At 31.8% G+C, this 15,325-nt stretch overlaps 1 protein-coding gene across 1 annotated transcript; it reads left to right on the plus strand.

Annotated features, from left to right (window-relative positions):
* The first annotated feature begins 511 nt into the window (after window positions 1-511).
* LOC133037400 (ADP,ATP carrier protein 1, mitochondrial) lies at window positions 512-3,321 on the plus strand. Its single transcript, XM_061114611.1, has 4 exons — window positions 512-669; window positions 1,679-2,205; window positions 2,293-2,664; window positions 2,764-3,321. The coding sequence occupies exons 2-4, from the start codon at window positions 1,699-1,701 to the stop codon at window positions 3,058-3,060; spliced, it is 1,176 nt and encodes a 391-aa protein (XP_060970594.1). The 5' UTR covers window positions 512-669; window positions 1,679-1,698; the 3' UTR covers window positions 3,061-3,321.
* The last annotated feature ends 12,004 nt before the right edge of the window (window positions 3,322-15,325 follow it).

The following is a 15,325-nucleotide window of genomic DNA, read 5'->3' on the forward strand; positions in this document are numbered from 1 at the left end:
CAACAAGAATCTTCAATTCATTTTTGTTTAAAAAATCTTCAATTCATAAAATTTCAAATACTTTAAAACCGTTTTAAAAAGGGGAATTTTCATTTTCTTTATAGGTTTTAAAGTATAGATTTGTGTATGGTAACAAGTTTCACCTCTATTTATTCGGATACCTAATTACCTTTACTTAATTTTCTTATATTTTTTAACTTTTCATTAAATTTTTTCCATAAAATATTTTTTTTTAAAATTAAAAATCATATTTTTGCACAAATACTATAAAAATTCCATAAAATTTATAATTTCCTCTTAAAAAAAAATGGGGGTCAATATGCAAAAATAACAAAACACAAGTGCCCAATTTGAAAATTCAACATAATTAAATTCGAACGCAACTTTCTTGGCCGATAACTTTTCCATAAATGACATTTATATCCCTACTTTCCCAAATTCATTGAATCTTACACTAAAGACCATTAAGAATACAATACACCCGCGATGCACCAGATTATGGTTTCCTTATTTGTGTTTACGAGGGGTACCATGATACGAGGACGAGGAGGGCTATAAAATCCGAATTTGCCTCTTCTAATCAGACCTCTTTCATTGGCTTTTCGCTCCCACAACCCATAACTCAATTGTTGAGTGTTCTCTTCTTCTTTCACATAAGGGCTTTAAAGGGTACTCTTCTTTGTCTCTACTTTTGTTTCTTATTACTTGTTTTGATGTGATATGATCTTGGGCTCTGTATTTGTTTTTGTTTAAAAAAGATAACTTTTTTGAGGTTTTTGTTGCGTTTTTTTATTTGGGTATTGTTGTTTTTGTGTTTTTGTATTGAACTCGCAAAAGGGTCTTTTTTGATCCAATCAGTATTGCATCGTTAGATCTCTGCGTGGTTTTAGCTTTGTTTTTTCTTAAATGGGTTTGATTGTAAGGATTGAAAGTTTAGAGCTTGATTGTGACCTTTGATTGAATAGTTTTGTATTAGGAATATTGAAATCCTAATGTGACATTCTTTGTTTTGTCTAGTTATTGTTATTATTTTACTGTGATGAAGTGATGTTTTTCTTTTTGACAAACCTGATGAACAGATGTTTTAAAATATCTTTTTTGAATAGTCAAAATTTTGGATTTATGTTCCTTGTGATGATTTTTTATGTATAAAACAAATTTAGGCCATTTTAGTTTTTTATCATTTTAAGGGACTTTTTTTTTGTTTGCATTTGTAGATTCATTCCAATCTGATCTTGTTGGGTAATTCTAATCATTATAGATATAATGCAAATTTTCAATTGTTGAAACCCCTTCGGTTTATTGCTCAAATGATCATATCAAATGCTTAGTTTGAAAAAGAATTATATTAGAAAAATTTACACCTAAAATTTTACTATTTCTATTTATTTATTTTTTTTTTGGAATAATATAATGTTAATGTAATATGAAAACAATTTTTTTAGAACAACTTTAAACCAACAACCCACATGTCTATTTAGAAAAATATCCATAAAACATTAAAAAATATTGTAGATCCATTAAAAAGTAAACTTTTGTAATTTTTGAGTATTTATGAAGTAATCCCATAATAAAACCTCTTCCTTTTGTTGTACGAGTAAATACAAATGTGATATACATATATATATATCTAAAGAGTTCATTCTCTCATTACAAATGTGATACATATTTTCTTCAGGAGTCTTTTGTTGAAAAGCAATGGCTGAGAAGCACCAACAACCATCTGTGATGCAAAAATTTGCCGGTCAAGTCCACTTGGGCTCCAGCCTTTCCAACGATATTCAAAACCGCTACGCTGCTCTTCCAAGGCCTGCGGTCCATCAAAGGCGTTTCTCGTATGGAAATTACTCAAAAACTGCAGCATTGCAGTCTCCTATGATGCCTTCAAGCCAAGTTGATCTGTCAATGATCACTTCGGCCTCATCGCCTGTTTTTGTCCAAGCTCCTTCAGAGAAAGGAATTGCTGGCTTTGCCATTGATTTTCTCATGGGTGGAGTTTCAGCTGCTGTGTCCAAAACCGCTGCTGCCCCAATCGAGCGTGTGAAGCTCTTGATTCAAAACCAGGATGAAATGATCAAGGCCGGTAGGCTCTCTGAACCTTACAAGGGTATTGGAGAATGCTTTCGCCGTACTATCAAAGATGAAGGATTTGGTTCATTGTGGAGAGGAAACACAGCTAATGTCATCCGTTATTTCCCAACTCAGGTTCGAATATCTTGATTGGAATCTTCTGTTTCCCAACTTGTTGATTTTGTCTAAGCTGACATTATTGCTTTGTCTTTAACATTTTAGGCTTTGAACTTTGCATTCAAAGACTATTTCAAGAGACTCTTTAACTTCAAGAAAGACAGGGATGGTTACTGGAAATGGTTTGCTGGTAACTTGGCTTCGGGTGGTGCTGCTGGTGCCTCTTCTTTGCTCTTTGTTTACTCTCTTGACTATGCCAGAACCCGTCTAGCAAATGATTCTAAGGCAGCAAAGAAGGGAGGAGAGAGGCAATTTAACGGCTTGGTTGATGTCTACAGAAAGACTCTAAAGTCTGATGGTATTGCTGGCCTTTACCGCGGTTTCAACATTTCTTGTGTTGGTATCATTGTCTACCGTGGTTTGTACTTCGGAATGTATGATTCTTTGAAGCCTGTGATCCTAACTGGAAAGATGCAGGTAAAGATTCGGTTATGATTAACAGTTTCTTGTAATTTGAATTTTGTTGTGAATGTTCTTAAGCTAATAACTCTATTCTCTTTTCGAAACATTTTTCAGGATAGTTTCTTTGCTAGTTTTGCTCTCGGTTGGGTTATCACCAACGGTGCAGGTCTTGCTTCGTACCCAATTGACACCGTTCGCAGAAGAATGATGATGACATCAGGCGAAGCCGTTAAGTACAAGAGTTCATTCGATGCATTCTCTCAAATTCTTAAGAATGAGGGTGCCAAATCTCTCTTCAAGGGAGCTGGTGCCAACATCCTACGTGCTGTCGCTGGTGCTGGTGTCCTTGCCGGTTATGACAAGCTTCAGGTCATTGTTTTCGGAAAGAAGTATGGTTCTGGGGGAGCTTAAACTAGTTGAAATTGAAAGAGTTGCATAACAACTTGGACCAGATTTTGCCTTGGACAATGATGAAAATGTTAATTGTTTTTTCATAGATTTAGAGAGGTTTATGTCTTTAAGAATTGGTTCCTTTTTAAAAAAGGATACTCTTTTTTTTTTTTGTTGCATAATCATTGGATTATAAGGGCCGTTGTTGAAGGCTGCTCAACTCATTTTGCTAGTCTTTATTATTATATTTGATATCATCACCAAGTTTGGTGCATTTTTTGACTTGGACTGTGTCATTGTCATGTTCAGTTATTTTTCATTGGTAGTTTGGTACTATCAATCAAGCTAGCTGTAGCTGAAATTCACCGATTACCTAACCGGCAAGTATTTTAGTTAAATTTTTTTGATATTTGTTTTTAAGAGTAAATAAGATTTGTCCACTTGAATTATGATTCTTGTAAAATTTTGTTCACTGATTTTTTTTTTTGTTACAAAAATTCCTATTGAATTATAAAAATCGTCGCGACTTGCAAATCTGCCCCTTTAGTTATATTATATTGACGTAATTTTTCGTCAACTAATTTAAGAAAATTGTAAAAAATAAAAGGACTGTATGAATTAATTTAGCTAAATAAAATCCCGATAAATAAAAAGAATATTGGGGATTTATACATGTCGCGAAAGTAATGAAATTACGTCTACTTTATATTTATTAATTGGATTCAACACACTAGAGTTATATTCTCAAAAGTGTGTGGATAACAATACAAAAAGAGATTTCTAGGCGAAATCAATATCGAAGCTTATGGGTAAAATGCTCATGGGAGACCCAATACTATAAACCTGATAATAATGATGGTGGTATTGTTCTTGGGATTTTCAATCTCTCAAGGATTTCGTCTCTCGCTTCTCTAACCCTAGCATATCATTATCTTTATACAGGCCTATGAATTGTTAGTGATCCTCCACATGTCAAGATATTTCACTTTCAAATTACGTAAGTTATTCCAAATAATGAATAAAAAATAAGAATAAATAAATATCTATGAAAATATCCCACAAATATTGGGATTGTTGTTAAAGTTGGTTATTCCCCTTGTCTTAAATTTGCTTGTGTGGCATGCCGCTTTGAAAATGCAAACATTAGAGAGGAGTGATAAGGGATATCACCTCTCGGCTCGAAATACATAAAATTAGAGAGGAGTGACAAGGAATGTCACCTCTCGGCTAAGAATTCATAAAATTGGAGATAAGTGTTGGAGAGAAGTATTTTGGGATGACACTTCTCGGTCATGATACGACATCCCAACATCCTATTTTAGCTCACATTTAATAAAACCAATCAATTCCTGAGTAAAGTGTGTCAGCCTGTCTTGTGAGCCAATTTTAAGCCTGATAACTTCAGAATTGAACTATGACCGTAAGACACACTTAGATCCTTCTTGAAAAGGTCTTTCCAATGCAAGTTGAACCAAGTCATTTCGATAAAAATTGCGAGAGTTATGTCTGTTTTATCGAAGAATAATATGTAATTTTCAGCTCCAAATCTGACCACTGCCACGTCAAAAAGGCTGTTCTCCCAGAAATCTTAGGATGTGTTTTGATTTTTATTTTATGGTGAATCATATTTTGGAGGTCTTGGGCCCTCAAAACCTCATTTCGACGTCTGAAACCCTAATAAGAGACCACAAGCCCTGACAACCACTGCCATCTTTTGGCACCGACTGATGGTAGTGGTCTCTTATTAGGCAGTGGTTGGCTATGGGGGTTATACACCCCTTCGTGACTTTTCTTACTTGTATTTGATACCTTGATGTTGGAAATAAACTTTGGCCAAATAGATTTCCCACTATTTGTTGTGGACCACTGCTGTTCTTTGGGCCACAAAGATGGCAATGGTCGGCCAAGTAATTTCTATACCACTTGGTGGCCTTCTTCACTTGGTTTGATATGTTGATGATGAAAATGTACTTTTGCCAAAGAATCTCCTTCCCATTGGGTGTGGCTAACATGTGCCACTTATTTGTGCATAAAGATGGCAATGGTCTACTAGGGTGATTCCTTGGTGAGAAATAGTTTCTTTCACTTGTGTTGTACTCCTTGGTGTTGAGGGAACACATTTTGACAAGTCTCCTTTGGTATTTTGAGAGAAGAGAGCATTGCCATCCTCTTATGGCAGTGCTCCAAAAAAAAAAAAGAACACTGCCATCTTCATGTGGCAGTGGTCGACCATGCACTGTTGAGTGGCTTCCTTGTGCGATTTTGACTTTATCTTTAAGTTTAAGTCTTTTTATGCCTAAATAATTCAAGTACTTGTTGATTTTCTTGTCGGATTGAGGTCTCTAGGGTGAAAACGCTCGCGCGGGCCCATAAACCTTAGTTTGGGCAAACCTGAGTGTGTGAGTCCCAACACCAAATGGTTGGTTAATGTTTTCATGAGTCTTCTGGAGATCCCATGGGGCTCTCAAGTCAGATGTCTTAAATTATTTGGCCTTTGTAAGTCTTGGTCAAAGTCGCAAGATTGACTTGAGTGTTTTCAAGGTACTCTTGGCATGTGAGCACTTGTGCAAGAGAGGCAATTTAATTTTATTTTTTTTGTGAAAATTCGGTGTACCTAATTCGTTGACGTAGTACTAACATGATGTTTTCCTGGTCTAGTTCAAAAGTCTAGGCAAAAAATGTATAAAATAAACGTCTGATGTTAAAGTATGTGTTGACTTCAGATTTGGCCAACCGACAGCGGAATCGTATTTAATGTTGATGTTTGCCACGTGTTATATAATAAGAATAGAAAAGTAAATAAACACGAGATTTTATAAATGTTCGACCTCTTTAGTTAGCGGGTAATGACCTGCTCCCTTTTTAGTTGTATTGATACTGGAGATAATACTACTTAGATCACTAGTATTTTAGAATATGCAGTAGCTCTCTTAAGATTACAATATGAGAGTGGGATTAGCAATATCTCAAGTATGAGAGAGATAGCCTATGCATGTGTGTGTGTGTGTGTTTGTGTGTGTGTGTGAGAGAGAGAGAGAGAGAGAGAGAGAGAGAGAGAGAGAGAGAGAGAGAGAGAGAGAGAGAGAGAGAGAGAGAGAGAGAGAGAGAGAGAGAGAGAGAGAGAGAGAATGATGAGTTGAGTATCAGACTTAGAGTTTAAGGCTTAGGGCTTGGGACTTAAGACTTCAGACTTAGGGAATTACGGTTAGGATAATGCTCTTTATATAGTAGAGATTACATCCCTAATATCCCTTAAAAATAAGTAAATAAAGTTATATTTACATAATTAATTAATAAGGTTTAAATTATTAAATTATCCCTTAAAATAGGAAAGTTGCTGATATTTTCATGGTATTTTCGTGAGCTGTCAAAGCCCAACTCGCAGTTTAGCTTGTTGTCCACAGATGAAGGCTACACACCAAAAGCCTACTAGGTGCAGGCTAGCTGGCCATACAATGCATGCAGGTTGGGGTCTGGTCGGCCATGCTCATGCCAGGGTCTAGTTGACCATGTTCCTGTCAACTTTGGCAAGTGTTGGCCAACCTTCGTAGGTGGTGGCCAGCCTATGCACAACTTTTTCTTACTGGGGTTAGGTTTTCTTGGTCGATCGGACCCCTCCTTAGTTTGAAAGTCACCTTTGGTCGGTCAGCTTGTGCTCAAATCCTGGCTAGCCATATGTAACGTCCCCGCTTCAAGCCTCCATTGGGCCCTTACACCCACGGAATAATGGCTCTTATACACGAGTACGCCACACTCTGGCTGCTTCATGGGCCCGATGGCCCGACCCTGAGACCTCAACACGAGTGTTTTCGGCGTGCTTTGTCCTCACTCACACGCATCACGGGGAAAACTTCCCGGGAGGTCACCCATCCTTGAAATTGCTCCGAGCCAAGCACGCTTAGCGTGGAGTTCTTTCGAGATGGGCTCTGAAGAACAGATGCACCTTGTTGATATAGGTAAATCTCAATCAATCCATTTAAGCTCTCTTTAGCGTGGCAGTCCCATACCTACACGGTCTCGAATCATCCCACTTGACCTTCCCAGGCGGTGTGGGATTGCACACTACCCGGTGTTTCCACTTACGGATCACGGGACTCTTGGCATCCACAATCACCCACTACGGGGTCAGCGTCCTCGTCGACCACACTTCCTACTGGGTAGGCTCGATACCATTTGTAACGTCCCCGCTTCAAGCCTCCATTGGGCCCTTACACCCACGGAATAATGGCTCTTATACACGAGTACGCCACACTCTGGTATGGGCCCGATGATCGACCTACGGACACCAACACGAGTGTTTTCGGCGTGCTTTGTCCTCACTCACACGCATCTGGGAAAACTTCCCGGGAGGTCACCCATCCTTGAAATTGCTCCGAGGCCAAGCACGCTTAATCGTGGAGTTCTTTCGAGATGGGCTACCGAAGAACAAGATGCACCTTGTTGATATAGGTAGTACCAATCAATCCATTTAAGCTCTCTTTAGCGTAGCAGTCAGCCTACACAGTCTCAGAATCATCCCACTTGACCTTCCCCAGGCGGTGTGGGATTGCACAGCTTACCCAGTGTTTCCCCTTACGGATCACGGGACTACTGACTGTCACACCATACAAGCTCATCGTAGCCAGCTTATGCACTTCCTTTAGCTGGCCAAACATGAGTGTGCAGCTTCTTAACGACTTGCTTAACTCTCATTTGTTGCTGACGGTTCTGCCATGCCTTGTAAGGAGACTTTGTCCTACTAATGACAAGGTTGTATTCTACGTGTGGCTTACATGGACATGTCATGTCAGGTAGACAAAATTTAAGATAAAATATACATATATGCATTATTACTTATTAGTGCTAATGTTTGTATGTTTAATGTTAATACACTGGATTTCGGGTGTTTAAAATTGTTAAGTAGACCATCATTCTCAACTATACATGTAACATATGAGTGGGAGAATTTGTAACAATTTGTATAGTTCGAGAGAATATTTGCAATAAAAAAATTCAAGAAAAAAATTTTACGAGTGTCATTGGGAAAAAAATTTTAATATTTTTATTTTCATATTATTCAATAGAATATGATGTGTAAGAATATTTGGAGGAGAATAGTTTTGACAAAGATTTAAAAATATTTAGAAAATTTAAAAATTATCATTATGAAAGCAATTAGGTTTTTTTTTTTTTAAGTGATACCAATATATAATAAAATAATTGAAAAATGACTTATTTTTTAAATAAAATAGTACTTTGGTCTGATTTGATATATAAATATATTTGGGTAAAATTGTATCTATTAACTAGTTGTAAACATTTCAACTGCCAAACATAAATTTTAATTTGAGTAAAAAATTTAGACTAATTATTGAAATTAACTATACCAAAATACAAAAAATTATTTACTCAAGAAAATATTTTATTTTTTGTTGCAATAGTTATCAAATGCAATGTATTAATTCCAAAATATTATTCGAGCAAGGGGGAAGTATATATTTATAATATATATACAACTTTTTAACAGAGAAAATTAGGCTTTTGTTGGCCTTTATATAACCAAGCAATCAATTTCAACATAATTGTCTTATTTCTTTGTATAAATTTCTAGCTGTATAAAATTATGATAAGCCAAGTTTGTAAAAGAAATACCATCCATGTAATATGGAAAAAAAGTCATATTTATTAATTAATGATAAAAAATTTTATGATCATTAACTTTTGTGAATTTCTATTAATTGTAATTTTATTTTTGGGCACATACACATTCATATATTTATATTTAATGTGTTTCTCATCAAATATTTTATTTTGAATTGAAATAATAATAATAATATAAAAATATTTGAATAATAATAATAATAATAATAATAATAATAATAATAATAATAATAATAATAATAATAATAATAATGAATATTGGGCAGCATTAAAAAATAATTAACAGTCTGGCTAATACTTAAGCAAAAGACAACTACATCATGGGGCTGCAAATGCAATTGTTGAAATTTTCTTATATATATTTTGTGTCTACCAAATTACAAGTAAAGTTTAATGTGGTCTACAACTCAAAATAGACACACATATAATTAATATATATACTTCAACAACATGGTACATAATTAATAATAATCAAAACTTGTTTGGATTTTTTTTTTTTAAAAACAGATCATTGCATTCTGTTACTGTAAAATTTATTTATATTATATACTTTAATTTAAGAGTGAATGGGGTTTGACTAGTCTCAGCTGTTAGGTCAATTTTATAATTACAAAAAACTGCTACTTTTAGTGACAATTTTTTAGTCACAATATAATTTTTTTTTTGACTAAATGTGACTTTTAGTCACAACAAAATGTTACTTGTGACTAAAACATAGCATTTAGTTACAAGTTGTCACTAATTTGTTTTAGTCACAGACCTTTTAGTCACAACATAGGAATAATAATTTATAATTAGTCACAGTTTTTTCACTTTTAGTCACAAGTTTTGTTGTGACTAAAAATAAAATTTTTTGTAGTGCGGATTAATAAAATCCGCTCTTATTATTATATTTGTATAAATATATTTACGATGTAACATATTCCTAATAACCCTAATTAAGTTTGTGATTTGTGAACTCAAAGCCCTAAACCACCAAACTATATATGGGTAATTGGTATAACTATTATACATTTTAGTATATTAAAAAATTAATTATATATAAAATTATAATATGTGCATGTCTGCTGTTCAACTCGTTTTGCCGAACCTGCTTCCAACATGTTTATATAGGTGTGAGATTAATTAATTAATGTAAGATAATTAAAACACACTTGATATGAATGTCAATTTTTGATATGAATGTCAATGATTCAATAATATTGCTATATATCCATATATAAATATAATATATAAGTTTATTATATAATAATAAATGAGTTATCTAATTATTAGGAAAATTTAACTTTCTATACTTAATTTTATTATTTTATTAATTAAAAAAAAATCATTTTTGTCTTATATAATTGAGATTATTCTATAAGAGAAATAAAAAAAATAAGAAGTTTGAGTTAAAGAAATAGAGATAAAAGTAATACTATATATATAAATATATTTTTGATATAGTGTAAAAAGAGAGAATTTTTTTTAATTAAATAGTAAAAGTAATTATATAAATTTTAATTTTTCTTTTATTATTGATCATTGAATTAAAATCGTATTTTTAAAATTAACATTTAATTATAATTATTTTTTAAAAGTTCATATCGAATAATATCTATTAAAAATTAATATGTATGGTTCAAGTTTAATTATATTAAAGTATTTTATATGATAATTTATATATAACCATACATAAAGTATAATTAATTTAAATTCTACTTGATCAACAGTATTATTAATATTCTAAAATAATTTATTTTCACAATAAAAATATTATAGATGCTACTTATATACATTGCATATATAATTAATTATATCAAATATATATAATATATACATAAAGATAAAGAATTAGTGATCCGCTCTGATACCAATTGAAATTTTATATTTTAATATTATCAATTTATTAATTAATTAATCAATTAATTAAATGCTGAATAATAAATATGATACTAAAACAGTCATTCTGTAGCTACAGAATCTAACTCTATAACTACAGAATTAAACTAGAAAATAAACAGTGCAGAAAAATAAAAATACACAAAGTTTTTGTACGTGGCATCAACAATTCTTTCAAATTATTATTAGTCTACAAGGTCACGCCCAGAGATAAGATTCATTAGATAGATCTTAAATATACAAAGTAATTGACTTATATGCATAAATAGGCTCCCTCTTATTTTATGCCGTAAACTTGATGTATTTCACCTTCTAATCGAATCTTGTTAAAATTACTTCAAGTGCTTTAACTCCCTTCGATCTCCTTGAAGAGTGTTTGCTTCCTCCTGAGGCAAGATTTGAAAAATTATCTCCTGAAAGCTTGTAGAACATATTTTGTCAAAGGTAGCACATTGTTGTTCTTCTTCTTTTGTAGACTTGATTACAGACTCAAGACAATACAAAATACATAAACACAGAGAAAGAGACGAACACACTATTCTTTACAAAATAAAGACACTATTTCTTGCAAGATGTGAATAAAATACAAATATGTAAAAGAGATATTAAACCTAGCTGATATAAGGTATATTTATAATCAATATACACTTTATTGATAGCTCATACACGGTCTAAATAAGACCACATCTCATAAGAAACTTCTCTGAAAAAAATCTTCAATCACCCTATATAAATTTCTGCTTCTGTACCTACAAAACTGTGAGCAATACTTCATGTAACTTTACTTTTGTAGAAAATAAAATCTTAATTCAGTTTTCTTCACAAAAATCTAATCAAATCAATTCGAAAACTCGTATATAGAATTTGATTAATACAACTGAAAAGATAGAAATTGATTTATTCATAAAATTTATTATATATGACGAACTTTACAAATATAAGAAAGTTGATCACTTTTTATACTTTATATAAATCAATTAATTGAATACAAATATATGAAAATAAAAATACAAAATTAAAATTAAAAATCAAATTTATAAAATATTTATGTTAATCTAATGCAAAAAAAATGAATTAATAATAATTAATCAAATTATTAATATTTTAATTATGAAGTTAACAAATATTAAATAAATTACAAGTTATTGAAATTTTTTGAAAATTATATACAGTACTATATATAAATATATAATGATGGTTGGACAGTGTGACCCACTTGCATGTGTTTCTTATATCAAAAGAGAAAGACAAAACAAAGAAAAAAAAAAGCAAATGAAGAGCATTATTATTGGAAAATTATGAATAACACATCAATTTAGCTTGTGATTGATTAGTAATTTTTTATATTACTTATAAAATTAAAAGATGTAAAATTTAATATTAAATTATACCAATATATTTATTATATTTTGTAGTAATTAGCACTTTAAAGCACCACTTAATCTTTTTCATATATAAAGAGATTTAATTAATGCATATATAATATATCAACTAATTATTTATATAAAAAAAATTATATTTCATAAATAGCTACACATTTCATTATTTCATACTTGGAATGTCCTTGGACGTACTCCATCCATATATGTGTTGGGGAAATTTGATTAAATATGCTTACATTACTTTAAAATTTTTCTCCTAAACTTATACTTACTAATATTTTTAGCATATGACAACTTTAGTATTATTCCCAAAATACCCTCCCCATTTACATCAACTCCCTCTCTCTTCCCATTCTTTCTTCTTCTTCCCACCCGATTTAAATCGGACCCCATCGGACTAGGCATCGGACCCATCGAACTGGGCATCACACCCATCGGACTGGGCATCGGACCCATCAGACTGGGCATCAGACCCATCGGACTGGGCATCAGACCCATCGGACTAGGCATCGGACCCATCGGATAGAGCATTGGACCCATCGGACCTACACATATTTAAACCAATTGAAGGGCCCATCGGACCCATATCGGACTAGCATCGGACGTCCCATCGGGCCTTCTTCTTCTTCCTCAAAATTTTCCAATTTCACATATCCGACATAAATGGTTAACACTTTCGGACCAAAAAAAAAAAAAGAAAATAAAAACACACCTTCGACATTGTTATGGATGGCGTGCACCGTATGGGTTGTGGATCCGGTCATCGATTGCCTCGTCGATAGGGTCGTTGCTTCGGTTGTCGATTGGGTTCGCCGTGGGTCGAATGGGGTGCTGCGCCGTCGTCGTGGGTTTGAGCGAGAGGGAGAGAGAGGAGGCTGATTGGGATTTCAAATGTGAGGGGTATTATGGGGAAAATAGTAATGTGGTCATATATGACCAATTTCAATACATATAGATTTAGGAAAAAAATATTAAAGTATTTTATGCATATTTAATCAAATTTCCCATGTGTTGTCATGTATATAAGCTGTAATGTTTTGAGTGGCCCCGGGGTACGGTCTAATTAAGATACTAAGCCACCATCTGTAATTTTTTTAATAAATTCTAAAAAAAAATAAAGTGATCAAATTAGGGTTTAAATAATTTGTTGTTGTGCTCTATCTACTTTTTTTCAAGCACTTAAAAATGACTATTTATACGAATATAGTAAATTATGAACATTATCATAATTATAATAATGACTAATTAGGATTTGTCCCCTGAACTTTGACATGTACCAAATCATGTCCTCTGAATTTTTAAGACCATTGAAAATACCCCCTGAACTATATTGAGATTGTTGGATTAAGGATTTTTGTCTAATTTTATTCAATTTTACTATTTCAATGAACTATATCTACCAAATCATGCCTTCGAACTTTGACATGCACTAAATTATGCCCCCTGAACTTTCATCCATGTTAGACTTTTTTACTAAAATTAGAAAAAAAGTCCTTAAATCCAACAATCTCAATAGTTCAGGGGGCATTTTCAATGACCTTAAAAGTTCAGGGAGCATAATTTGGTACATGTCAAAATTCAGGGGCAAAAATCTTAATTAGCCTATAATAATTTAGAGAAAAAAAAAAGAAGACAATATAGAAATAGCTCAATTAAAACCGTGCCCCCATCATAAAATATTTTTTTGCTCATACGTTACCAAATTATAATTTTGTTTACTTCAAAATATATTTTTTTATTCTTCTATATATATATAAAAAAAAAAAATTAAATGTCACCAAGTGACTAGTATTAAAGTGCTTACTCCGAATTAATTTCTTAAAATGGAAGTCGTGAGTTCGAATCTAGATGGCTCCTATGGGAATTTCAAATACGAGAACAATCTCTACTAGCCGAGCCACCCATGACATTTATCGATCTTAGGGGTATTCATGCACCTCCTCAGTTAGGGCTCATGTGACGCACCTTATTGTAACCTGGCCCGCCTCAAAGGGCTCGTTTTGTGAGCGGGTTTGGTGCTCTCATAGTTCCACTACTTATAAATTAGAGGAGCCTCTCCTTTTTTTATTCCAATAAATTTAAAAATAAACAATAATAATATTAAAAGTATATAACCCTCACTAACATGTACAGTGCATGATAAATAAATTAAGTATTTTATTATTATTATTATTATTATTATTATTATTATTATTATTATAGGACCAATTACGTACTATAGGTGATCCCCTAGCTATGTACTGTTATTTCTTTTTCTAACCTAACCCTTTGATATAAAGATTTCTATATTAGTATATATAATAACAAGGGAAAATTACACTCCACAACATAATTGTTAAATTATTTATATACTTACCGCTGCAAATTTTATTCATGAAAATGTAGTTAGTGGTTTTGAAACGTGGTGTAACAATATTAAAAGTCCACGCTCCTTACTATTGATCAATCACGTTTATATATTTTTGCATCTTCTCAATTATTTTAAAGTGATATACTATTAGCCATTCATTTTAATTTTTTTTAGGCATATTTTACTTTTTCTCTCTCTGTTTTTGTCTTCTTATAATAAATTTAGATGTAATTCTCTCTATTTCTTTCTCTCTCTCTCTCTCTCTTTTAAGAGGATTCGCTTTCTTCTTTTTTGTTTTTTTCTTCTTCAAAGGTTTAAAGAAAAATTTGGCCTCACTATTTATCACTAGAGCTCAAAAATTATACTTTTACAATCTTATTTTTTTCAAAGTAATTATTTTTACATGTGAAAAATATATATATATTTTCACTGGTACCAAAAAATATAACTGAAATAAAAAGTGACTTTTAAATTTCTTTTCTATTTAGTTTACAAAATTTAATATGTCAATCAATTTTATTAGTTACTAAAAAATAGTTTGATATTTCATATTTAAAAAATTTTCTAGATTATATTATACCTAAGCTTATTTTATAACAATTTTATTAAATCTCTAAAATAACTTATAAAGAAATCACGTAATATCTTATAATTGAATACGACAACCAACATCATGCATTACACTAATTTTTGTTTTTTCATATTTAAAAGTCACTAAAAGAAGAAATCTATTTAATAAAACTGTTTTAATTTTTTTTTTTTTATATATAAAGTAACGAAATGGTATTTTTTTTTCTAAAAAATATATATTTATCACATATTAAAATAGTTATTTTATTATTTATATATGAAATATTATAATATTTATTTTAATAACCCTTAAAATTAGTTGGCATACTAGTTTTGTTCAAATTTAAAATTTAGTTACTTCTTTGTTAATAATTAATGAAAAAAAAGAAAAGTTACTTTTATATTTTTTTATCATGGAAAAAATATATATGTTTTCTACAATTTAAAATATAGTTCAAAATTG

Source organism: Cannabis sativa, chromosome 4 (genome assembly GCF_029168945.1).
Source record: "Cannabis sativa cultivar Pink pepper isolate KNU-18-1 chromosome 4, ASM2916894v1, whole genome shotgun sequence".
Lineage (NCBI taxonomy): Eukaryota > Viridiplantae > Streptophyta > Magnoliopsida > Rosales > Cannabaceae > Cannabis > Cannabis sativa.

What these genes read in the sequence shown, in the direction of transcription:
- LOC133037400 (XM_061114611.1), top strand. Translation starts at nt 1,699, where the DNA reads ATGGCTGAGAAGCACCAACAACCATCTGTGATGCAAAAATTTGCCGGT. An exon ending in TCCGTTATTTCCCAACTCAG is followed by an intron (nt 2,206 to 2,292) that starts GTTCGAATATCT and finishes TTAACATTTTAG; the next exon opens with GCTTTGAACTTTGCATTCAA. An exon ending in TCCTAACTGGAAAGATGCAG is followed by an intron (nt 2,665 to 2,763) that starts GTAAAGATTCGG and finishes AACATTTTTCAG; the next exon opens with GATAGTTTCTTTGCTAGTTT.